The 27,214-nt window shown below is 35.0% G+C and overlaps 1 protein-coding gene across 1 annotated transcript; it reads left to right on the forward strand.

Annotated features, from left to right (window-relative positions):
- Window positions 1–2,807: 2,807 nt before the first annotated feature.
- UBR1 (ubiquitin protein ligase E3 component n-recognin 1) lies at window positions 2,808–26,514 on the forward strand (the record flags this gene model as incomplete). Its single annotated transcript, XM_010176175.2, has 27 exons — window positions 2,808–2,828; window positions 3,312–3,442; window positions 3,965–4,106; window positions 5,708–5,770; window positions 6,110–6,233; window positions 8,256–8,363; window positions 10,577–10,665; window positions 11,474–11,572; window positions 12,260–12,417; window positions 13,038–13,137; window positions 13,442–13,570; window positions 14,380–14,560; window positions 15,469–15,530; window positions 15,731–15,841; window positions 16,773–16,838; window positions 17,014–17,115; window positions 17,763–17,826; window positions 18,229–18,353; window positions 19,308–19,360; window positions 20,355–20,457; window positions 20,973–21,021; window positions 21,502–21,656; window positions 22,453–22,552; window positions 22,855–22,964; window positions 24,280–24,369; window positions 25,963–26,150; window positions 26,300–26,514. Coding segments are annotated over 27 exons (2,938 nt in total), but the record flags the coding sequence as incomplete, so codon positions are not given.
- Between the last annotated feature and the right edge of the window lie 700 nt (window positions 26,515–27,214).

Here is a 27,214-nt window from a genome sequence, read left to right on the forward strand (position 1 = left end):
CTCTATTTCAGCTAAAAACCAGGACAGTGGGCTTTTTTTCAGAACCATATTCAAACAAAGCTTGAGAGGAAACTACATACATTCAGAGTCTGCAGCATTTTATTTCTGTTTGGATGAAAATAAGCTGCTCAGAATATTCTTCAGGCCATTTGTATCCAATAGAGATAAGGTTAAAGGATAGATCATATCAATAATGACAGCAGCTAATGCAGTGTCTCTTGGTTTTAGACTTTATTGAGAATTTGTCATACCTGTGATGATAAGGGAACAAGAAACCTCTTGTGCTTCTTCGACTAATATTTCTCTTCCAGTCTCTGATAGTCTTTGGTGGGTGTGATCATCACTTCTGTCATGGAGTTGTGCAAGTCCAAAACTATGTTACAACTGTTGTCAAATAAACTGGAATGTACTACAGTGAGTGCTACTTGAGAGCTGTGAATGATAGAAAACATATAATCAGACAATTATTTGAATTTTAAGAAAGTTAATTATAATAGTTCTTTGTTATCAATATATGTAGTTATTACGCAGTCGGTATATGTAGACTCTCTAGTAAAAGGGCAGAAGTACAACCACTACAATAATGAAATGAGTCAGTATATTAATACATACTGTATGTAACTATTTGATGCATCTCATTGCATGACCATCTTCCTTTTTTGATAAAAGATTTATCTAGCAGGGACTTTTTATGACAAAGAGGCTTGTGGATGTTTGGATTACCTCATAATTTGTTCTCTGTTTTGAGAATCAAGGTCATTCATAATGTAGGAATTTTCTCAGCATATAGTGCTTATTAAAAGACATGAGTTCCAAAGTGCATTTGGAACAGACATCTTGCATGTTTATTTTCCAGTATGTTTTCTGAGAGTATAGAAGTTGCACAAACAACTTTGTGCTTGTCAAACAAAAAAGCGCTCTTCTCTGGATGATCCTGATCTGGCTTTAATTACTCTAAGTGCAGAGGATGTATCATGCTAGGGTGTTTATAAACTTACTCTGATCAGGTAGGAGCAAATAAGAAGAGGGATATGGTTGCAGTATGTTTGTCTGCTATGCAGAACATCATCAAAATGTGCTTAGGAACTGGCTGCTATTTTTAAAAGGTAGATTAAGTTTAGAGTTTGATCTACAGAATGACCTCCTTTTAAAAATCAGCCCTTAGTAGAGGATAGGTTTCAATCTACAACAATAAAGATAAGCACCAGAGTTTTTAGCATTTCTGAGATGAGGTGAGCATTAGTACAGTATCCTTACAAAAATCCTAATTAAACTTTAGTTTAAAAAAAAAAAAAAGTTTTACAGTGAGGTGATATTTACAAAACTTGATGGTACGTATATGTGGGGCTCAGAAAAGCAATCCTTAGTTTTAGATGGCTTTTAGGAGTCATTCATTCCCTGTTGATTCCAAATTAATGTCTTCACTATGCCAGAAGTATAAAAAATTCCTTACCTAAATGTAGCCTTAAAAACAGGTAACTTTAAGAATTCTTGTCTGAGATAAGGTAAAAATACTTCCCAGGCACATTTGTTTAAAAAAAAGAAAATTAAAAAAATTGTTAGTTATTCTTAAACTTTGAAATTACTTTTTGTTCTTCAACAATTTTGGTTTTTGAAGCTTTACCTGAAGCTTAAATAATTACACATTTTTAGTCATAGTTCTGAGGAAATTTTATTTTTACCCTCTCAGTTTACATTAGATGTATCTTAAATTTCATTTTACTGACTTCTATTAATGTGGATAGCATTGGAGGTGTCATTGCATCATTTAACTTTTCACTATTTGTATGAGTGCAATCCCCACTTTTAATACTTTACAAAGCCTTGATGTGGTTTCCTTTGATTTCTTCTACAGACTGAAGGAGAGCAGCATGTCTTTCTACTAGGTTTTGTTTGAAGTATTTCTATGCACACCTCTGTGTTTTTCTCGAGTTCTATAATTTTTGCTTAGTATACATCAATGCTTAAAAAGCCAAACTCTTAAGAAATACTGGAAAAAATATTGTATATTTACAAGTGAGTTCAATTAGATTATTCTTAGCACTATAGTTTTTTTTCATTCAGCTCCAAACTTTATGATGATGATGATAGCTTTGTCAGTCTGGGAAAAAATAATTGCCCCGGACATTTACATTCTTAATTACCAAGATCTACCATGAGTTTATCCAAAATAGTGTTGTGCACACAATGATATTTATAGACCGTGATTTCATTGGCAGACATTTTGGATTGTATCTTTGACTCCAAATTATTCTTCTAATGCTTATCAGGTCAGAAAACTTGTTCAGTGCTTTGGAAGCAATTGGTCATGTTAACACATTTTTACTTCTCTTCCTCTACATTTTTAGCTTTTCCATCATAAGGACACAACATGATTTTACTTGTGGGTTTTTTGCTTGTTTTTAAAAGCAGTCTGCTTCATAAATGGATAAATGGGACTATACTTAATTTTTCAAAAACATGATTCTTAGATACATTAAACACATCACTCTTTCTGTTTTATTATATTTATGTATTATATTTAATGTATGTCAGATTGTGTATTGCAGAGGTGAGTGCCCTTAGTACTTTGAGATTAATATTTACATGTGAAAAGCTTTATTCTTGGAAAGCGTATTTGTTTCTCATCTTTTCTCACTCTGGCAAACACATACATATTAATGTTTTATAGGCAGTTTGTATGATCCTAAAATGACAGGAAACTACTCTAGAAAATATCAGCCTCTGTTTCTGTGTCGTATTTTTTTATATGAAATTACTGGATTTAGTTGTGTTAACATTAATAACTTTATATACCTTTTATATAGGCATATGCTGAAAGGAAGATGGTATGTGGAAAAGGTCATCAGGGCCTTTGTGTTAAAGCCCTCTTTTCACACAACGTTGTTGAAATGGGTCTATGTCTTGTACCTGAATATTGATTACTTCATTCTTAAGTGTAGATTTGCCTAGAACCTTAATTTCTCTCCTGCTTAAATGCTTATGGAAAGAATTAGTCATGTTATATGATATAGACAATTCACTTAATGAGCTTTATCTGAGTGGATGGGGAAATATATTGGTTCACAGGCATATCTTGAATGATTTCTGTATCTGGGATGGGTTCTCTGAAAAGAACAGTTATATTTCCTTGGATGATTCTGTTCAAGGACAAAATAATCTTGAAGAGAAGAGATTAGGTGAGATTAATTTGCTTGAAAATAGTGAAAAGGATAATTTCCTGAAGCAAGTATAGTAATAAGGTATTTTACCAAGCCTTTTTTAATTTTTAAAATTTCTTTTCCATATTATTATCATCTCCTGTTTTACAGAATTCTGAATGTCAGTTGAATGAAGAAATTATGGAGCACTCTAGGAGAGTATTTCCCTCTGTGGTAAAATACATTGTAGATATGCTTATATGGGAAGAAGAGAAGGAACTGCCTCCGGAGCTCACATTTAGGTAGGGGTATTTCCAACTTTCTCTTCAAGGCATTAGAAAACTTGATAATAATTTTGCCTGTGGTATTCTCCCATTCATGCAAACATATCAGTGCAAAAATCCCTGTAATCAACACTGTAGCACTTTTGACCTACAGTTATATAGAGAAAAGCTTTTGATAACTCATGGAAAAAGTAGTATGTGGCTGTGCTCCATCAAAATGGAAGAAGACTGTTATGCATAATGTTAAAAAGACTAATGAGATCATAAAACAGGAGAGAAAGGAAATAATAATGGAATAATAAAATAACTTGAAATCTCTTTTGTATTTGGTACATGGTTTCTGAGGCTTATTGTGGTATAGATGGTGAGGGAATTCTTGTGTGTGTCTTTGATGTGAAGAACATGCTTAATTTTCTTCTATAATTTTTTTTGTATTTGACGTTTCTCTCAAGCGATCAAGTGAGCTGTTGCTTGTATTGGATAGGACATTATTTACAATTGTATTTTTATTTCTATGATGACATGTTGGCTTTTTCCCAGTAGAGAGAAGGTAGACAGCTACTACTGTGTCCTTTTCAATGATGAACATCATTCTTACGATCACGTCATCTATAGCCTGCAAAGGGCACTTGGCTGCGAACTTGGTGAAGCCCAGTTGCATACTACTGCCATAGATAAAGAGGTTAGTGCATTCTGGATATGGGAGGAAGTAACTTTTTAATCATTAAGAAGTGCTGCTACAGTCTCTTGATCATAGAGTCTTTGTTTCTGGGATGCTGGAGCTTGAGGAGAGAGAAAGGCATGTTGCAGAGTAACTGTTAATCAGCAGTTGCTTCAAAAAGTTTTTCAACTGTATTAATTTTTCTTTTCAGGACAAAACCTAGTTTCTTAACAAAGGGAAGAGCTGATTTATCAGAAGTTGCTCCTTTCCTGTTTGACATTTTTTCCTTTTTTTTTCCTCTCAGTTGAGATTAATGTTTTATTTTAATGGCATTTGTCTGAAAAATATACAAGTTGGCAATATGCATCTTCAGTTATGTTTAATCAGAAATGTACCTTGAATTTTGTAAGAGAGTGTGCTCGTTTTGGCTCAGGCTTAATTTGAAAATCATAAATTTTCAAATTAAGCAAATAAAACCAGGAAGAATACATGAAGGAATGTGGGTGAACCTGACAGTTTTACTACTTCATTTTTCAAACTAATGTCCCATGTAAAGACCTTTCACTAGTAATGTAAATTTTTTCTTCCACTGGGGGGAAAAAAAAAAGCATGATCAATGTTTGAATTATCTTAATTGCAACCATATTTTTTTACCTCACAAAAATACAAAACTTATGTGTTTGCACACAGAGAAACTGTCTATAGCTGTATATGTATTTGTTATATATTTACATATAAAGCATCTTACTAATATTAGTATCCTTTTTTAATCTGTAAAAACTGTGGGGGTTCTTTGTGTTTCTCTTTGTTCAGGTAATGAAAGTTTGGGTGGATTTCGTTAGTAGTGTAAGTCTTATGTAATTACAAGGCTTGTCCTCCAGTTGCAGGTTTTGTAAATTATGCATGCATGCTTATAGAGTAACTTTTAAAGGCTTCCGTTATGAAGGTTCCTTCTGATTGAAACCTAAATTTTACATCCAGAGTTGATCAGACTTCTTGTTTTACAAAGTACTTACTGCAGCACAGGACTGGGTTATATTGTTCTAATTGTAACAGTTCCACAACATGCAGTTACTTCCTCTCTTCTTGTGTGAAATTCTGCTGTGTGGAGAACTTGTTTTTGAATCCCATACCTCTGATTTCCTTTGAGTGGAATTTGAGGTCTAAGCTGAACTTGTTCTTGGCTTTATTGTAAGAGCTATCAAACCCATGCTTATAATTTACTCTGCTGTTTCATATATAGAAGTAAGAAATAGTAGGAAAGATTGTAGAAAAGCAATTCAAGATGAGTGTACTTTGTGATAGGAAGAAGGTTGATGTAGTTTGTATTTAAAGCATTCTGCAGAAATCCCTCTCATCTATTTTAATGTGTATGTGAATTTTCTTTATCTAATAATATTAAGACACCCAGACTTTACTTTGTCATTCTGTTGTTTAATTAATTTAATTAAAATACTTTTTTCTAAAGATAATTATGTTAATTTTTATTACTTCTAGATGTCTAAAAGCTCCATGAGTGATGTTGTTCCCTGTTTTTCTTTTATATATACGAAACAGCAAGGATCAGGCTTGTGTTCTTTTTTTTTTATATTGGTCTCATGCTCAATATTTTCTTTGAACAGGGTCGTAGAGCTGTTAAGGCAGGAAATTATGCCTCTTGTCATGAAGCAAAAGAAGAAATCAAGGTAAATTCCTAAAATATTTTTCTCATTTAAAAACTAAACAAGTCAACCTCATCCTTATTAATACTGAAGACTTATTTGTATGCTCTACAGTCTTTAACTTGGTACTTTCATGCTTTTATAACCTCCTTGTGAACTTTTTGAAATTGAATTTAGTCTACCACATTTGGTATAGACAGATGTCTTCAGAAATAAAAGGTCAAGCTGTTTGGGTTTTTTAATTTTATTTTTGTTAGGGTTTCCCATTAACATGTTTTTGGGAGAGGTAATGGGTAGTAAAAAAAAATATGAAAATTCATGTTATCTTTATTTTATCTCTACTAATATTTATCTGACTCCTAGAGGCATTCTGAAAATGTTTCTCAACGACCACTTCATGTGGAGGTTCTGCATGCTGATGTTATGGCTCACCAGAAGTTTGCCTTGCGCCTTGGTTCTTGGCTGAACAAACTCATGAGCTATTCAAGTAAGCATAACAGCAAAAAAAATATGACAATAATGTCATGTCGGTATTTGAATCACTAATTCTCTCAAAAAAAATATTTTGTTTAGCAGTGTTATATATGATATTCCCTTATTAAAATACTTTTACATTCCTCCTAATGAGTAAATGAATAATACAGTAGTATGGGTGCTGATATCCATCAGTATGGTTATGAATAGCAGGACTTTTTTGTTCATTCTTGCTAAAATAAGTGTCTTTCCCTGGTTGAGCTCTGTCTGTTCTTCTAGAAGTTTCTTTTTATCCTCTGTTTCAGCATCACATGCCCCATTTCAGTGACTTCTGGCTTAAAAGCTGCTCTCCTCAGTGCTGGTAGAAAGCTGCAGAACATCTCCATCAGTGAAGGCATACTTCCTCTGCTTGAATTAATTCCTGCTTCAGATTTGATAGCTGTGATTAATTAGACAGTAAAACAAACAATCAAAAGCCTTAATTTTAAATTTTGTCCAGTAGTTGAAAGTCTGTTTTAAGCTTTCGAACATTGTTCAGGTATTTGATGATGCTGATGGTTTTAAAGACTTCTGAATCAATCTAACTTTTGATTTCTGTTACTGGATTTTGTCATGCCTGTGTTTTACCAGTCTAAAGCCCTTTTCCCCCCCCCCCACCATACAAATACGTGTAGGTTAAGTTCTACTCACTGCTTATCCTCCTTGATAGGGTAAATCTGTTGGTCTACTTTGGCAGCTTTTGTAAGCTTGGATAATAAAGTGAATTTCTTATATATTTTTTTTTTTTTCCTGGACACTTACTTTCCAGTATTTCCCTTGAAATACAAGTATCAGAATTGTACCTTTTTGTAATCCCTCACAATATTTTACAATTTTTAGCTTTATGCTCTTTTCAACTTTGTATTTATTTCACTGATGGTATTTTCTTGCTGATCTGAGTTCTTCAGACAGTTCTTTTAATTGGTACAAATTTTTGGCTGTGTGGTTTATTTCAGGATTTCTAGTGAAAGTTCAATTTTTATCCACATTTTTCTTTCTACATATTTTTAATTATTTTTTTTCAATTTTATAAGATTCCTGTATTTAAAACACCAACTGACAGCTAATTATTCAGTTGTTCACTCTGAGTATAGACAAGTTGGTGTCAGTGCCCTAGCAAATCCCCCAAATTATAGATTTTTAAGCATTACCTTTTTAGCTGTTGAGATAAGCTAAAATTAAAAAGGAGTCTCCTGTGTTGGGTGTAGCATTTTGGGTTAGGAAATTGTTATAATTTAACTAATATTTGAATATGTTTTATGAGAGTCTTCAAGCACAAAGACTGAACTCTAACATTCCTGCATTGTTCTTCTGGATTATATATGTAGATGCTTTAAGAATCTGATGTTTTGTACTCAGATAGAATTTTTGGTGGTCTAGTTGTTCCTGTTCTTTTCCTGGTTTTGCTTCAAGTGGTCAGGAAGCATTCAATACTATTTATTTTCAGGTTGTCAGGAACTTGATCCATAACACTCCACTTCTCCTTTTGAAATTAGTAATGTAAGAGCTCATTTTTGAATGTTAGTAACCCATGGGCGACTCTGATATGGTGATCCCAAAACAGCTTCAGCAATTACTGTATTTACTGATAGGTGCAAGAAAATATAAATAATGTTCTGAAATTCTACAAAAAACTGACTTTCAGGGCCCAAGGCAGGGACCAGCATAGACTTTTAAGCCTGTGCATTTTTGTGCTGACATAGTGAACTCTTCTTATGGATCTGCTTTGCAAAACTATCTAAATGCTTTTCATTTTAAAATACTCTTTTGCATCACTGCATTTATTAAATAAAGTAGATAAGAATAATAGCAAGAAGGTAGTAAGGGGAGAGTATGTGGGAGTATGTTCACTGAGAAAAAACTTTGTTAAAAAATAATTCATACTTAAGTGCCTTATTTTTTTTTCTTAACAGAATTCTGTAATTCTCATTTTGCTGACTCATATAATTTAGTTATTGAAGCATTCTTGTACAAATGATTGGTTTTATGCCTTTAGGTGACTTTCGCCAGATCTTTTGTCAAATATGTCTTAAAGAAGAAGCTGGGTCTGAAAAGCCATGCTTCATAAGCAAGTTGATGCTATGGGATGCAAAGCTTCATAAAGGTTTGTGTATCCATGTTGCTATAAACTGAAGAAGCAAATTAATTTTTTATGTGTGTAACAAATGTGTAAAAGTAAGTGCTGTTCAGGTGCAGTTACATTTCTTTATAGGTTTTATATTATGGTTTTCATACAGCCTTTATTTTTACAGCTGAGATAATTGATATTTTGGGTATGTGTTCCTCCTAAATTTTTCCTGCTTTATGTATTTTGAAGAGTCTTTTCACAAGAATGGCCAGAGGTGTCAAAAACTACAGGAAAGGATTCTTCAGGTACATAAACAACAAACAGAAACAGAAGAAAAATACTGGCCCCCTGTTAAACAGGAGAGGTGAATTAGTCACCAACAATGCTGAAAATGCAGAGTGAAAATGCTTTCTTCACCTCTATCTTTACCAGCACTGTTGGGCCCAGGCCTTGGGCCATGTAAACAGACTCGCCATCAGTGAAGGAAGAGTTAGTATGCTATTACAGGAGCTTGACCCCTACAAATGGATGGTCCCAGATGTTAACCACTGAGGGTGTTAAGAGAGCTGGCTGACACCATTGTGAGGCAGCTCTCCATAAAGAAGTTGTGGAGACTGGGGGACGTCCCAGAAAACTGGAAGAAGGCTAATGTCACCCCCACCTACAAGAAGGGCTTCTAGGAGGATCCAGGAAATTATATGCCCATCGATTTTTACTTCAGTCCCTGGGAAAGTTACAGAACAAATCCTTCTGTGGGCTATGTCAAATGAAACATGTGACTGGGAAAAGCCAGCATGGATTCACCAAGAGCAAATTGTGCTTGGCAAACCTGATCACCTTCTACAACAAAGTAACCTGCTTGGTTGATGTGTGGTGAGCAGTGGACATTGTCTACCTGGATTTCTCCAAGGCTTTTGACATAGTTCCGCACAGCCTTCTCCTAGAGAAACTGATGCATTACGGTCTAGACAAGTGGTCTATGCAGTGGTTTGTGAACTGGCTGACAGGTGGCACCCAGAGGGTGGTGGTTAATAGTTCTTTTTCAAATTGGCAACCTGTTGCAAATGGGGTCTCCCAGCAATTGATATTGGGCACAAAACTGTTTAATATCTTCATAAATGATCTGGCTGATGGGATCAATTGTACCCCGATGAAGTTTGATGACGACAGCAAACTGAGTGGGGAAGTAGACACTTCAGAAGGGAGAGCCGGCCTGCAGGAAGACCTGGATAGGCTGGAAGAGTACGCTTAACAAGAACCTTTTGAAGTTCAACAAGGGAAGGGTAAGGTCTTGCACCTTAGAAAACATAATCCAGGAGTACAGCACCGACTGGAATCTACCTGGCTGGAGAGCAGCTCTGTGGAAAGGGACCTAGAGGTCCTGGTGGACAAGCAGCTCAGTATGAATGAACTGTGTGCTGCAGTGGCGAAGAAAGCCAGCAGAATGCTGGGTTGCATCAACAAGGGCATCACTAGGAGAGATAAAGAAGTCATTATCCCACTCTACTCAGCATTTGTCAGGCCACACCTGGAACATTGTGTTGAGTTTTGGTTCTTGCTACACAAAAAAGATGTGGACAGGCTGGAGAGGTTCCAGAGAAGGGCCACAAAGACGGCCAAAGGACTGGGAAGCCTGCTGTATGAGGAAAGGCTGAGAACTGGGTTTGTTCAGCCTTGAGAAAAGAAGGCTTAGGGGAGACCTCACCACCACATTCCAGTATTTAAAGGGTGGCTACAAAGAAGATGGAGACTCCCTTTTTACAAGGAGTCACATGGAAAGGATGAGGAGTAATGGGTACAGGTTACTCCTGGGGAGATTCCAATTGGACACAAGAGGACAGTTTTTCATGGTGGAATAATCTCCCCAGGGAAGTGGTGGATTCCCCAACATTGGACACTTTAAAGGTTTGGCTGGACAGCGTGCTGGGCCATCTTGTCTAGACCGTGCTTTTGCCAAGAAAGGTTGGACCAGGTGATCCTTGAGGTCCCTTCCAACCTGGTATTCTATTCTATGGTTCTGTGAAGATGTAGCCTGACTATGAGGGACTTGATGCTTACTCTGTGTTTTAAATACATACCAATAAATGTTAAAAATAGAAAAAAAAATTAATAACTTTGTTCATATACTTAGTAGCTATTTCAAGGCTTGTAATGATTTTTAATTATAATTTAATAATCTGTTCCCATTTTCCACAAAAAGCTGCATCTTAGTACAATAAAGTGATGTGCATTGTATTGGCTCTTCACAGGGGCAAGGAAGGTTCTTCATGAACTTATCTTCAGTAGTTTTTTCATGGAAATGGAATACAAAAAACTTTTTGCTGTGGAATTTGTGAAGGTAAATGGTTATTTGTTTTTTATGGTATGAGTTTTTACTAACTTCAGAAAATTTCCCCCAAACTTGACAATTGTTTCAATATAAATAATGAATTTTCAACAAGCAGAGCTTCAACAACTAGCTTAGCCTTTATAGCGTGCATTAATTCCCGTGTCATTGGTTTATTTTTTATAATCATGTAGGTATATATGTTCATTTGGAATGCAATATTGCTAATATTCTGTATATCTTTTGAAATGGTAGATGAACTGCAACTGAAACTGGTCTTTTTAAAAAAAAAATTAGATATGATAGTTAAGAAATATACAAAACAAGACAAAGTGGTTTAGGGTGAGGCTTTTTTAAATCCTGATAAAGGTGACTGACAGTTCATGTGTTTTTCTGGACTGGAAACAAAGCAAACAAAGACTTACATTACTTACATTACTCATCTCTTATAGACAGCTGTTGAATAACTATACATGCAGTTCACTACAGGAGGAAGACTTGTTTTATAATAAGTTAATATATTTATTGATTGTTTTTTCAGATATTTCATTTATTTTCTTGGGGAAGATTAATTGTAGGAGAAAAAATATTTTGGTTCAGATCTAGCAGAACAGTTAAATTTGTGCTTATCTTCAGTGTTAAGGCAGTGGGGCACATACTTAATTGCTTTGGTGCTTTGAGGACATTGTGCCGTTTTTATTTGAACTGCTTCTATTAGAAAGGAAGAAGGACATTGAGATGTAATTCTTGCAAATAAAAAAGTAAAAATTTTTAATTAACATTTTATTTATTTAATTTCCCCAATATTCTCTTTTCTTAGTATTACAAGACATTGCAAAAAGAATACATCAGTGATGATCATGACAGAGTTCTCTCTGTGACAGCACTCTCAGTTCAGATGTTCACCGTACCTACTCTGGTATGTACAGCCTGTCGGCACTAGAAATGTAAAGTTAATTTTGAGAATTGCTAGCAGTACCACCTTTGCAGGCTACTGTACTTGGCAGAGAATTTTTATGCATTGCTGAGTTGAAAATGAATGATTCTGAGATTTGTTAAGGCCAATATGAAAGCAGGAGCTTGAGTTTATGTGAAAATTCATTACAGAAGGTAGAGGGCATGCAAATAAGTGGAAGTCTTAGGCAGCATTGTTCTCTGCACTGACTTTCTGTGTTCATTTACTGTTCACATTTATCTTCTTAAGTAACTCTAAAAACCTGGGGGGAGAGGGCAAAAAAATTGGTTGAATGTCTTTTTGTGTGGGTAAAATTTGTTAAATCCTCTGGTGGGAGTGAAACATACGTGTAGGTTTTAAAGATTATATATTTCTTACCTGAAGTACTAATGTAAAAGTCCTTTTCTATATGATCTTTCTAGAAAAAATAGCATGTCTTGTTACATTGAAGCTGTCAGGCTGAGCAAACAGGCTAAGCTGATAGAAATTGTTTTCGTACATAATAAATATCATGGGAGTTTTTGTAGCTTGGACCATTTATAAATGCTTAAAATAACTTCTAGTCAAAAAGACTAGATTCAAAGGAAAAATTATTTTAACAGTTCTCTTAAACAAAAATAGGAAGAAAATTTTTAAATTTCCTTCTTGCAGGCCCGACATCTTATTGAAGAGCAAAATGTAATCACCATCATTACAGAGACACTCCTAGAAGTGCTTCCAGAGTATCTAGACAAAAATGACAAGTTCAACTTCCAAGGTTACAGTCAGGACAAACTGAACCGGGTATATGCAGTAATATATGACCTCAGGTAAGTGTAAATCTAAGAAGCTTGAGCAATTCTTAGAAAACTGGCAGTAGGATGAGATGTTTCAATTCAGGAATCTGATGATAAAACTGCTTTAAAAACAAACCCCAAACCAAGCCCCTCAAAAAGCACACATGAAAACTTAATGTTTTATTTTTCAGTGGAAACTTAAAATTTTCAGATACCAAAATTATACTGTATAATGACAATTTTTGATGATTTTCACTGATATAATTCCATATAATAATTGCATTAATAAACAAAATATATCTACCCTAAGACAGTGTGGGAAATTCAGCTTCTATTTATTAGCATTCTGGGAAAGCTGTATAATTCTGATCTGCATAGCATTTTCCACTCTTACAGGTCCCGAATTACTCTAATAAACTGAATAATACAAAGGCAAACCATTCCAAATACCTTGAAATTAAAAAAATCTGATAATTTCAAATGAGGGAGTCACGCTAATCAACTCTGATGAAAATTTGAGGAGGAGCTTGAGATAGGGGTGGTGATGTAATGTGATGATGCAGTTGATTATTTTAAACAAAGAACACTTTAAATACAAGCATAAGCAGAAGAGAAGTTTGAGCAAAAGGTGATAATATTTTCTTTGCGGACAGGTATGTCTTAGTCAGCAAGCCTACATTATGGACAGACCGTCTGAGGGAGCGGTTTTTAGAAGGATTTGTTTCTTTCCTAAGGATTCTAACTTGCATGCAGGTACAAAACATTTAAATAATTTCCTTTTAATATGCTGTTATAAAGATATTACAGCACTTTTGTTTGCTCATCTTTTTGTCCATAACAGTATTGTGGATATAAACATGTAATTACGATGGTAAATTCTTTAATCCCTGTCTTGGGTGGGTGAAAAAAAAATTACTTTATAGAAGTAATATTAATTGATTTTAGCTACATGTATCTGAACAACCTATATTTTACCATTTTCTTATAGGATTTTGTGTTGTTTTAAGCCTGTGATCACTGATTTAGCTTGAGTTATTTTGTGGCATCTCCGTTTCAGGGAATGGAGGAGATAAAAAGACAGATTGGTCAGCACATTGAGGTGGACCCTGACTGGGAAGCAGCTATTGCTATACAGATGCAGCTCAAGAACATTCTTTTGATGTTCCAGGAGTGGTGTGCCTGTGACGTAAGTATATCAATTATCTGGGATTCTTACATGTGTGCCTTTTGTGAATATTCCTGAGTGCTTTTTCAAAAGCTCACCATTGTTCAACACAAATCTCCACAACAGATGAGTCTGAAAGAATTAATCTGTGGTGTGACAAAGAGAGAAGGAACCTCAGAAGAATACAGTCTTGTAGCTGACAAAGATGCACAGGGTGTCAGGCAAATCATAAAGAGAAAATACTTCTCATAATTCAATATTTTGATAATTAGGCTCATGGTCTCACTGTTAAGCTTTAAGGTTTTGAGGCACATGGTGTTTATTTTTAATTGTAAAAGTGGACTGCAGAAACTTTGTTCTAATTGTGTAATTGCACTGTAAGTAGTCTTAATCAGTGCTGGAGCTCGTCCCTGTGCTGGGTGAAGGGAGGAAATTGTGGAATTTATTAACTGAAAAATATTTTGAAGTAGGTTAAGTAGGTTTCCTTTTTTTTCCACTAGGAAGAGAAAGGAATACCTACAGCAGTTCAGGAGCTTCTTAATCCAACTTGGGGTGCCAACTATGCAAAATATTAAAATATTGCAGCTTAAATAAGCACATAGATTTTTTTGAGCATTTGACAGAGCAGCTTTTTTGAATAGAAGCATATTCTCAATTAGCTTTAGTGGGTGCTCCACTGCTCCAGTCCGGTAACTTCTCAGTATTGAGAAACAGAGTAATAATTATATTGTGGATTTTTGGTAACTGTTTATGCTTTCAGAAAAAACAAGTGAGGAATTTTAGTAGATGTGACTTTAAATATAATGCTGTGTATTTATTTTAAATTCCAGGAAGAGCTGTTGCTCAGGGCCTACAGTGAATGTCATAAAGCTGTGATGAGGTGCAGCACAAATGGCCGCTTACGGGAAAAAACAGTGTTTCACTTGTGTGGCCATACTCTGGAGAGCAGACCTTACAGAGTGTCTGCAGATCCTGTCAGTATACATTTACCGCTGTCTAGGACTCTTGCTGGTAGGTAATGTGTTTTGTTTTGATTGCTATTTGAATTACATTTATCATCCATCTCTATTTCTGTACTTTAGAAAGCATTTAGATTAAGTGCTTCACAGTTCAGTCACTCTCTGACTTTCTGACATTCTCATGATCAAGCAACCCTGTTCCCCAGATGTCCCACTAAGGGAAAGTTTTTTATGAAAAAAAAAACCAAACCAAAACAAAACCATTTGCCACGGAGGTTGGAGGACACTTTTAAACAGGAGAGAGATAAGAAAGTTTAATGTTTTAATGAGATCTTCAGTTTTCTCTGGACTATTTCAATTTGTGAGGTTCTGTTTCTATTTCTACCTGTTTTGCATAAATGAATGTTCATTATTACTGTATCTCAAATTTATTTTCCAACCGGTTAAAATGCTCTTCCTAAAAGACATATGTTTCCAGCATTCCAGGACAGATTTCCAGTCAGAATACAAAGGATCACAGCAGTGGGTGATTGCTGCTTTCTCTAGAATACAAATGAAATCATATGCTATTATTAAGCTGTAGGCTCTTTATCACGTAATTTGATACCAAGATACCATCTGTTAAGCCTTGTAGTTTTGAAATTCAGTTATTACTGACATGGTTTAAACATGCAATTAAAATTTTGCTATTTAGTATGATTAGACGCTAATACTATTATTTAGCATCTCAATTTAAATGGTTTTGATTAATTCCTTAAATGAATAGATTTGTTCATAAAATAATGGATTGCAAGACTGGTAAGAACTGTTGTGATAATGTAATAGCTCTTCTATCTTTTTTTTTTTTTCTTCTGTAAATCTCTGAGTCGTAGATGACTTAGCTAGCATTTAGAATGGGTTGGAGGAGAAACTTGACTGATTTTGATTTGTTTTCTAATTTTTTTCCTATTGGTTTTGTAGGTCTTCATGTACGATTAAGCAAGACTGGAGCCATCTCAAGACTGCATGAGTTTGTTTCTCCTGTAAGATTTTTCTTCCCCCCCCCCCCTTCCCCCAAAATGCTTCTTGTGATTCTCTACTCTGGAAGGAAAAAATTATATCTTGTAACTTTCATGGCACATAGACAACTGTCAAGGTGTCTTTGTTTGTTAGGACATATACTTTTAAAATCTCTGTCAGACTTGTTCTTATGTTTTTTTTCTTTATTTTTTTTAAATTCTAGGAAGAATTTCAAGTGGAGCTGCTAGTAGAATATCCTTTGCGATGTCTTGTCTTGGTTGCTCAGGTTGCTGCAGAGATGTGGAGAAGGAATGGGCTCTCCCTCATAAGCCAGGTACTCCCTACAGTATTCAGTAGTGAGTCGGTCCCAATGGTGTGTGCAAGTGTTTCTCAGGAGCACTCCCAGTGGTGGTTTCATCCACTGCAGAAACAGGTCGTGGAGGTCACTCCTTCACTAAATAGGTTTCTGGATGGGAATTTAGATGACTTGTTTTTTTTCCATCTTCATCAATGGCTTTCCTCCTAGTATTAGACAAGTATTTTCATCTCTTATGACTGTTTCTGGCTTTGTGAAATTGTATTAATGTTACTGACATCTACCGTAAACTACTTTCAGATTTGATAAAGAAATCATTGCATAAGTACTGTTAGTACTGTTGCTTCTAACACAAAGTGTTAGAAGAATCTCTTAATGTATGCTAATCATTATATGCAAAAGTTAAAAAGTTAAACTCATACTAAATTTTTGAGTGCCATGTAACTGGACATAACAAACATCTTATAATACTTGTGGGCTTTTTTGTTGCAAGAGTAAAGGTAAAAGGAAGAGTCTACCCTTAAGTACCTGGATTTTGCTCGCTTTGGTGTAACTTTTTTTTTTTTAATTTGGTGGCAGAAATTTTCTGTGTTTACCTTTCACAGGACCCTTTGGTGAAATCAAAGTAAATATTGGTATTCCCCTGTAGAACTGTCTCTGAGAACTGGGGTAGGAGAATGAGGGTGTTTTGACTTTAATCAGTAGCAGCCATTAGAATTATGTTGTCTTGGAAGGGGGTATGAAGTACAGCATAGACTTTCTCTGAATGGGTGAAAAAAACATTTTTCACTTCCATCAAAGTACACAGTTGTTTTGAAAGGAAGATAGGACTTTCCTTTACTCAATAAAGGTGATATATAGTATAAAAAAGCCTCAGACATTAACTGGTGCACATTTGATAGTGCATTACTTTACTTCTCTGTTTAAATTTTGCTTTCCTATTTCTCAGGTATTCTATTATCAGGATGTTAAATGCAGAGAAGAGATGTATGATAAAGACATCATCATGCTACAGGTAAAATGTTCTGAATCATTGCTTGCTTGACTCATAAAATTTTCTTGGAATTTCTTTTAATTTTAATTAAATTTGTATGATTTTAAATTTTTTTCTTGGTAAAAGTGTATTTTTCGTAACTAATGAAGAACTGTAATAGTAACTGATGTTCATATTAATTTGTTTTTTTTGATAGATAGGTGCATCTCTTATGGATCCAAACCAGTTCCTCCTGCTGATGCTGCAGAGATATGAGCTTGCTGATGCTTTCAAAAAGATCAAGCCTACCAAAGATCAGGTAAGTGGCAAGTACTTCTGCTGATGAGTTCGTTTGCTTTGAGATCATGAAACATTAATAAGAAAAAATAGCTACTGTTGATAACTGCATTTGTATGACCAAGCTAAAAGTCAGTCAACACAGGACCTAGTGGTTAGATAAATGATTTTGTATTTGGAATTTGTAGAGGCTTACTCAAAATTAGCAAACAAGTTTTGCCCTCTTTGACCTTTATTTAATAGGGCATCTACCAAAATCTATATAACGGACTTCTCTAAAATTTCTATGTCTGTTAAGCCCTTTTATGTGTTCTTATTTTGGCTGGAAGTTTCTTGGATTGTTGTGCTACTTCTTGAGGCTTGAACTTTCATATAACCCTTAATTTGGGATACATTTTTAGCTGTTGTTTCTTTTCCTGCATGTGAATCTTGCATTTCAGTTGCAGGATATCTCCTCTACAAGTGCAGGTATTTTTTCCAGCTTGTTAGAATGGAGATTTCTTCTTACAATACAGTGCTTCAGCAAAGTAGTGCATCTGAAGGCTGAGCTCAGTGCCATTTGACAAATTTTCCTGCTTGTTTGGTTTTTTTTTTTGTTGTTTGTTTTTTTTTTTGTTTGTTTTTTGTTTTTTTTAAAAAAAACAACCCTGGCTTCTCTAATTCTCATAGGATTTGATCAAACAATGTAATGTGCTAATAGAAGAGATGCTGCAGATTCTCATCTATGTTGTGGGTAAGTTTCTTTTCTTTCTATTGTTGTAGTAATGGATTATTACAATTAGACACAATGGGCTTGATGACTTTCTTTAGCATGGATGGTATGGAGAGGACACTGGAAAACAGATGGTTCAGTAACACGAGTATTTGTCAGCTAGAAGCAATGAGGGTTGCATAGTGAAAAAAACTGCTAGATAACTTCATAATTGACTATTAAATTAGAATATGAAGAGAAACTCCATCTCAGCTCATTTTTTTTAGGAAGCGAGGCTAAAATATTTGTCTTCTCTGACACTTGGGATAGTTTCTGGCAAATGCAAACTTATACTATGAAACATCCCAGCAAAATATGCAAAATTCAGAATTCCCTTATAATTGTCATATTTGCCATTCTTCTCCTTTTGATTCACTCTGGTAGGCGAAAGATATGTGCCTGGATTGAGTAATGTGACAAAAGAAGATGTTGTAATGAGAGAAATCATCCATCTGTTATGTATTGAACCAATGGCTCACAGTGCAATTACCAAGTCCTTGCCTGAAAATGTGAGTCCTGATTTATTTACTTTTTTCCTTAACTTACTTTTTCTTGTTTTATGTATTTTTCTTCTTTAGCTTCCATATCTTCATATATGGAAGTGGTTTGTTTTTTTTTTTTTTTTCTGATATAAAGGTCAAATGTTGGTTACAGAACTGCAAAATACCATGACAAAGGGGCTTACACACCTTACTGATGTAAAGGTAAATGTCATGGGTTCAAGTATGGTCTAATCTGAAAAGGGTTGTAGTGGATTGTGCTTTTTTGAAGAGGTCGAATTTTTTGGATTATTTAACTGTAGTTGTCCTAGATTAAAAAAGAAAAGTTTTCACTTTCTCTTTGGGCCCTGTAGGGCCATGCAACTGTATTCCATTCTGCCCTGTGTACCATCAATAAACTTGGTCCTGTAATTTTGATCGCTTAAACCTGTGCAGAGCCCTTGGAAGTCAAGTAATTGTACAGGTCTGTTTGAAAGCACAGATTTCCCTGCCATTCTATTCCAGCTGTTGAAAACTCAAGCAAAGGAGAGGGATGTGGATTAGATTTTTTAGCCTGTGCAAGTTTTCAGGGCTGGAAATCAATGCAAAAAAAATTCAGTTTTATTATACATTAAATACCCTGGAGTATTATCAGAAACCAATAATGATCCACATCCACCGTTTTAAGAGACTAAAACTCTGTTTTTTCCCTCTGTTGAGGTTAAATAATGCACTGCACTGTTTCTGGAGATCATATCTGTTATAAATAAAATTTTACATGATTAAATGAAAGTATTACCTGTCTTTAGTACTTCCTTGTAACTTGTCAATTATGAATATCTACTTTCTGAATGTGGACAAAATATATTAATTCATGAATTAGGGAATCGATCTAAAGCTGTATGTCTATTTTTGTTACACCTAGCATAATACAGAAGATATTTGAATCATTATATATTTATTCCAAACTAAATTTTTTACCAGGAGAACAATGAAACTGGCTTGGAGAGTGTAATTGATAAAGTGGCTACATTTAAGTAAGTTCTTAATATTGTTTTGTAAGTAGCTTGAACGTGAACTAAGATCTCTTAGATTATATGGGTTAAACAAGCTGCACTGCACAGTCTCTGTTTAGCTACTGTTTTGCTGTCTTGAAATATATATATGCTTTCAAATATGCATAGGAAATAAAAGTGTATGGAATATCTGAAGCTGCTACTTCTTTACTTTTGCCCCCTCTCTTTCTTCAAATTTAGGAGTTCTACTGGGAAAAATCTTTAAAAGTTCCTTTTATTTCAGACGTGGTTGGGAACCTTAACAACTCATTGTACCTTTGATAGTCACCACCTAATCATTGGTTTAGGTGTTTAGTTGCTAAGTTGCTGAAACTTTCAGATGGGAATTAGTTTTATTTAACACATATATATATATATATATATGCGCAGATATAGAACAATCAGTTGTAGCAGTTCAGAAAAACTAGTTCAAATGTCTGCTATTTTTGTTACAAAAATGTCTTATGATTTTAATTATTTTAGTATATTTTAAATTTAACGTGGCTCACTTGTTTACGTTTAATCAAGGGCAAGATAGGTGTACCTTAGAATTTTGCTTCGGGAATTGTATGGAAGTTTCAAAAAAGTCTCACTAGATGGAAAGTAGCTGTTTGTATTACTTGTTTTGTACCTTGGTTAAAGAAAGTAATTAATTTTACACAATAACATCCAATGTCTGAAATTCTAACCCATAAAGGTAAAAAGAATTTACCTGACAAAGGCTATGTGGTGTACTGTAGATGGTGTAGACTAGAAATTTTGCTGCTGGGTAGAATTTACAGTAGTAGAGAGTCTTGAAAATTGAAGACTGATAACTGTATGCTATGCTTTTTATAAGCTCATGAAGCAACTATCACTATTCCACTTCTTATTAGCATTTCCTTAGAATCTAAGTTTTGTTACTGGCTTGTTCATGTTCAAAGATGTGGTGAAAATACATTATTAATCTGTATGTCATGAAATATTTCTCTGTAAGGAAACCAGGTGTGTCTGGCCATGGAGTTTATGAACTGAAAGATGAATGCTTGAAGGAGTTCAATATGTTCTTTTATCACTATACTAAGACCCAGCACAGCAAGGTAAGCAGCATAAGATTCACTCTCAACAGTTAAAAAATAGTACATGCATACCAATGTCTAAAGAATTTTGCTGAATCAAAGGAACCTAAAGAAACTGATTCAGTAAAAAGTATATGCAGCTAACTTTGAAACTAAACTTCTAATTAAGTTAATATTGTTAATACAAATTGATGCGCTGTGGTTTGCATTAGTATTTTCCCTGTGGTGAATTCTGTATTAACTCTGTTAACTGTTTATACTAAGAACAAAATATGATAAGAATTATCTTTGAACTGGAAAATCCCAAACCCTGCATTTATAACTCTTATTGAGGAAGCAAGTGTGTCCAATTATTCATCCCTACTACAAACTGAAATATGAAATGCAATATTGTCAAAACAGATTTTGGACAAGATTCTAGTTACATGACCAAGTATTGACTATGTATCTTGCCACAATTCTAGTTTAGGGTTTCTCATTTTTTCATTGTGTACTTCTGTAGAGATGCTGATGTAATAACACTACTTTTTCTGTAGGCTGAACATACACAAAAGAAAAGAAGAAAACAGGAAAACAGAGATGAAGGTAAAAATTTTAAACTGATGACTGAACAAATGTGGTAATTCAGTAGTGTATGTAGCTGTGAATATAGAATAAGCTTTGGGAGGTGTTTGTGACTTAATGATGGACACTTGAATTCATATTAAATTTGTTGTGATTTGTAGTAATTATAATTAATTAGCATCTGATATGTCTTGTATCTTTTTTCCTTTCTTTAACACACAGATAAGAGTTTTGGAATTTTTCATTTAATTTCCATTTAGGCAAATAAACATGGCGTAGTACCCATTGTGTTTGCATGTGTTTTATACAAGAACTTACTAAAAGTACTTAGATTTGCTAAAGATAAAAGCTGACTTAGGTGAACAATTGTGTTTGAGTGTGGTTTTATTAATTTAAAGGTCCAGGTGTTCTGTCACTGGAATCAGTGTTTTTGTGCTCTCTACTTTGTCCGCAATATTTGAAATGCCTGTTTGTTAATATATTTGCACTTCTCTTTTCTAGCATTGCCACCACCTCCTCCTCCACACTTCAGTCCTGCATTCAGCAACGTGGTGAGGATTCTGAACTGTGATGTTATGATGCACATACTGCGGACCATTCTTCAGAGAGCAGTAGAACTGGAAACCCACTTGTGGACTGAAGCTATGATCCAAATGGTATGGTTAGCTTTGGTCTTCTTTCTATGGTCATTCCTGTGTTGACTGTATTAACTACTTATGGATAAAATCAAAATGTGTAAAGATAAACTTTAGCTTTGAATGGTAAGAATTTACTTTTCATTCCCAAACCTGTTTTTATAAATCTTACCAACAAAGAAAATATTTCTAATTATTTATCAATATGCAGTTCTCCTTACCTCATCTTTTTCTTGAAACTTCATGTGCAAATAAGTAACCCTTTGATCATCTTAAAAAAATTAGTGTTGCTTCATCTTGTAAGATGTAAAGTTTTCAAATTTGTAAATGTCTTTGAGGCCTAAGTCATGAAATAATATAATTTTGTAAGTATTTAAACATTTCATTTTACCACTGTTATTTTATACATTTTTTAAAAAAAAAAAAAAGGGATTAGGACTTGAATTTACAGGCTGGTTGAATTAATCAGTTTTGTTAAAGTGCATAGATTATTTAATTGCCTTGCCTTACTTGCTAATCCTTGGATTATGGAATGAACCAAATATTCATACATTTGAATTAGCAAAATGACAAGATCCATGTTACTAATTTAAAGTGTGTGCAAGTTTATTAATTTTAAGTGCAAATAATATGCAGGAAAATTATGTATTGTTATTTCACTTTCCATGTATGGATCTCTACACCTTTTCTCATTTCTGTGTTTTATCATGGATATAATCAGCATATAGTACAGAATTGTATTGAACATCCTTATTTTATATACCAGTTTTCCAGACCTCTAACAGTGAATAAGATTTACTACTTTTTTTTTTTTTAGGTGCTTCATCTCCTCTCTTTAGGATTACTAGAAGAGAAGCAGCAGTTACAGAACTCTCCAGAAGAAGAAGTAACCTTTGATTTTTATCACAAAGCAACAAGTATGTTTAATTTTCTTTAAAAGAGTAAAATTAAGCTGACTTGATTATGTAAGGACAAAAAATAAACTAGAAGAAACAGTAATTTTAGTCAGAAAGGATTTACTTTTTGCTATAGAATTAAAACCTGATAATCTTATTTATTTATGTTAAATAATTAAGAAATGAGTTTTGGGCTAGCTTCCTTTGTTCCCAGTTGCCAGGGAACATTAAAATGTTGAAGGTGGTGTGGTGTTTTGGGGTTTTTTGTTTGTTTGTCTTCTCCTGAAGACCAGTGCTTTTCTATTTTTCTCTCCTTTGTAAAGGAATGGGAAGCTCAGCCTTGAATGCTGTGAGTGTGTTAATGCTTCTGGAAAAATTGAAGAGAGTGCCTCAGCTAGAGGCACAGAAGGACACAGTCAATTGGATACTACAGGTACACAAGGGGAGACTAAGTATGATCTGATTTTAGTAATTTAGAAAGCTTTTCTGAAGGACGTTATGATTCCTAAACATAATCTGGTGTTTAGAGCTGCAGTGATTTCCTGAGAAGCTTGATCTGTTGGAACATTTGTTTCCCCCAAGACGAGATGGTTTCTTGAATACTGCATTAACACTTACAAATCATTGTGCTTGTTATTACTGCTTTCAAGTATTGAATCAGTTTTTGTTTAGATAACTCATTCCAGTAATGACATTTTTATACATAATCTTAATTCTTCATAATTCTTGCAAATAACAGCAAGTGATAAGTAAAGGTTTATTAATTGGGGAAGCCTTTTAGAGGTTGCTTGTGTTAAGACTTGAGTCATACGGCTCTGAATAATGGCCACATTGTACATTTGACCTGTAAAACTTTTCCAACTAACTCCCTGCCATTACCCGGTAAGAGATGGGAAAAGCTTCTGGAGCTGTGACACCTTCTCTAACATAGGAGGCTGCTGCTTCTGCTTAGCAGGAGTACTACTGTCCTGTTCCATTTTGGGCTTCTTGTTTTAGGTGGCTTCTTGTTTTAAGTGGCAAACATAGAAGACAGTGCTCTTGGAAAAGAGGGTAAGAATCCATAGTAGGGTTCCAAAACTATCCTCAGCTACTAAAACTGAACTATCCTTGTACATTAGGGAGGCAGCTTTGAAAGATTTTTTTGATAAGTTATTCTTCTAAAATTCTAAGGGCAAAAGTAAAAATGTTTAAAAAATTAAATATACTTTTTTAATGATAAGCATAATAAATGTGGAATAGCTACTATTATAAAAAATTCAAGATGCTTTTTAAAGTAAAGATAGCTGGAGAAAGTAGTAAATGAAAATTGAAGGCTCAGTTTTAACTAATTGGACATATACTGGAAAGCTTTCTGTTCCAGATGTATAGGTTCTTGCATTATTTTAGTGGCTATTTCCATTGGTTGATCCACATTGCACCTGCTTGAAATAAGCTAGCAATCTCTGTCCATTCTTCTGCTTTAACTGCTTAGCAGTATTAGTGCTAGAAGACTGGAAAATTGGGAAGAGTTTTATTTTCCTTCATACTGAGCAGTGCTTGTCAAGTTTAGGATATAGACATAACAGTGTTACAGAAGTATATATATGGACTCAGCTAGATATTTTTCTTATTTAGGAGTATGTCAGTTGGTTTCATCCATTTGACAATCTGAAAATAAAGTGAAACTAAATATCAAGGGTTTTATTTCTGTCTATGTTGTAATAAGAGACAAGTTTCATTTTACTTTTAACATCTGTCTCTATTCCTAGATGTTTGACACAGTGAAAAGATTGAGAGAAAAATCTAGTTTGACAACAGTAACAGCTACATCAGGCTCAGAAGCTACAAAAGGTGATGAGGTAATAATAAAAAAAAATGTGCAGTGGAAGCCTTGTACTTAAAGTTTTTGGATATCTGTTTTCAGAAAGGTGCCTACGTTTATTGTTATCTAAAATGATAATTTGAAAAATATTAATTTTTGATATATTGTCTACAAGTAAGATTTGGGTTCCAAGATTAATTTTTTTAATAAATTAAATTTATGCTAAGCATGTTTCATAGACCACAGCTAATGTGGTTTTGGTTGTACTTCCAAGTTAAGTGAAACCACTGAGTGGGGTAAAGAAGTAATTTGTGTTCATTTCTCCATTTCTTATCTTTATGATTTGACCACCTTTTCTATTATGTTGTCACTGTGCAATAATTAGAAATACAAATCCACTTCAAATGATAACTTGTAATTTACATGACAGAGATTAATCTGCTTTGCCTTGATTGTATAAGGACATCACGCTTAGGTGATTATTCTGTCTGTGTGTCAGTCTCTACCCCCTTTCCTCAACTCTTGTTTTGAATCCAGTGGTGAAATGACACAGTGAAACGGAGATTTCAAAGGTTACTGCAGTTCCTTGAGGGAGGTTTTTTAAATTGGCAATAGAGTAGAAAAGAAGAATCTGATTACCCTTAGTGTGCAAAGACAAGCCAGTTTGCTCTTACTTACTCTGTTTGGCAACAGCTTGCTGCCAAACAATCTCTTGGCTAGTCATTGCATGCATAGCTCTAAACATATCACAGCATATGCTGTGTTTCTTTTTTAAGAAAGGTGTCATATGATATCTGGTAAGGTAAGGGAATATAATACGAAAGTCAGTAAGAAATGAAACTCTTACAGTTCCACTACTCGTGGAGCAATTTGTGTTGTTTCATTTCCCCAAAAAATAATAATATTGTGAATGGAAGCAATGTGTATAATGTTGAATTTGTCCTTAAGTAAGTAAATAAAAGGAATTAGGTTATATATGTTTTCAGTCTACCTGTGTTTTTTGAATTCCGTGTTTTCAAAGCGTATAAAGACTTCATTTTTTGTTTTTGAGAACATGATAGATGAGAGAATACTGTAAGAAGAATAGTCTTCCAGTCTGCAATAAAGAATAGTAAGGGAAAATATAATCCTCAGGTGCATAAAATGCTGCCACAAGAATGTAGGAACACTGTTTGCTGTGTTGTCCATAGGTAAAGATAAAACTTTCTCAAATTCCTGTAAGGGAGATACTGAGTACTTGGTAGCAGTTTTGCTTTTGGGGAGAATAACAGAACACTGAAGGAGGCTTGTGATGTTCACCTCACTAAAGTTTCTTAAGAATAGCCAAGCACCTAATTAAAATGGATCGGTTATTGTTGATCCTGTCTTTGGGCAAGGGGTTGTACTGGTGAGCTTTTGTGGACCCCTCAAAATCTCTCTTTTTAATTAACCAAGTCAACATTTAAGATTTTAGTTTTTTGTTTTTAAGATAGCAGTTAACTTTATTTTAATTTTTTTTTTTAATCATTGAAGTGTTGTCAGTTAAGGAATTTTAGATCAGTGGTTAGAATGCGTATAGTTGTGGAAAGATTCTTCTCACTTTTTGGTGTTCTCTGTTGCCTGTGATTTCTTTATTCTCTTTTATTATAAGACACAGAGCACTCAGGATAAAGAGAAAGCTGAGCGGAAGAGAAAGGCAGAAGCAGCTAGGTTGCACCGTCAGAAGGTAATGGCCCAGATGTCTGCACTGCAGAGGAATTTCATTGAAACCCATAAGCTCCTGTATGAAAACACACTGGAGGCGCAAGGGAAAGAAGATACTATTATGGAGGAAGAAAGGTAATTAAAAACAGGCATCCAGAGTTCTGGTGGGAAGAGATCATTAGCTGCTACATAAGTTCATTATGCTACATTAAATTTTTGAAAGTACATTCAAGGGACAGATTGTGTCGTCCCAGTCAGCAAACTTGTGTTTATGTACTTTTAAGTCAGCTTCTGGTACTAACTAACAAAGAAGGTCTGGTTGGGGATGTGAAGGTTGGGGGCAACCTTGGCTGCAGTGACCACAAGATAGTGGAGTTCAGGATCCTGCCCAGAGGAAACAAGGCAATAAGTAGGATCACAACCCTGGACTTCCGGAGGGCTAACTTTGGCCTCTTCAAAGACCTGCTTAGAGGAATCCCATGGGCTACGGCTCTAGAGGGTAGGGGGGCCCAAGAGAGCTGGTTAATATTCAAGCAACGCTTCCTTCAGGCTCAAGATCGCTGCATCCCTAAGAATAAGAAATCTAGTAAAGGAGGCAGGAGGCCTGCACGGATGAGAAAGGAACTTCTGGAGAAACTCTGTCAGAAGGGGGAAATTTACAGAATGTGGAAAAAGGGACTGGCCACTTGGGAGGAATATAGGGACGTTGTCAGAGTATGCAGGGATGCAGTGAGGAAGGCCAAGGCCTGCCTGGAATTAAAATCTAGCAAGGGGTCAAGGACAGTAAGAAGGTCAGCACTGAAAGGAAGACTAGGGAGAGTGTGGGGCCGCTGCTGAAGGAGGCAGGTGCCCTGGTGACAGAGGATGCAGAGAAGGCAGAGTTACTGAATGCTGCCTTTGCTTCAGTCTTTACCGCCGGCCTGCGGGAATCCCAGGCCCTGGAGGTAAGAGAGGAAGTCTGGAGAGGGAAAGACTTTCCCTTGATTGAGGAGGATCAGGTTAGGGACCATTTAGCCAAACTCAACACTCACAAATCTATGGGCCCCAGTGTGATGCACCCTCGAGTGCTGATGGAGCTGGCAGATGTTGTTGCAGAGTGTAGTGGTTTTACCCACAGTAGAACCATGCGGTCCTGCATTCCCTCCCCACACCTGGTGAGATGGGATGGGTGACCCAACCAAGGGGGCATGGGATTAGGA

This window comes from Antrostomus carolinensis, unplaced genomic scaffold (genome assembly GCF_000700745.2).
Source record: "Antrostomus carolinensis isolate BGI_N321 unplaced genomic scaffold, ASM70074v2 scaffold7289, whole genome shotgun sequence".
Lineage (NCBI taxonomy): Eukaryota > Metazoa > Chordata > Aves > Caprimulgiformes > Caprimulgidae > Antrostomus > Antrostomus carolinensis.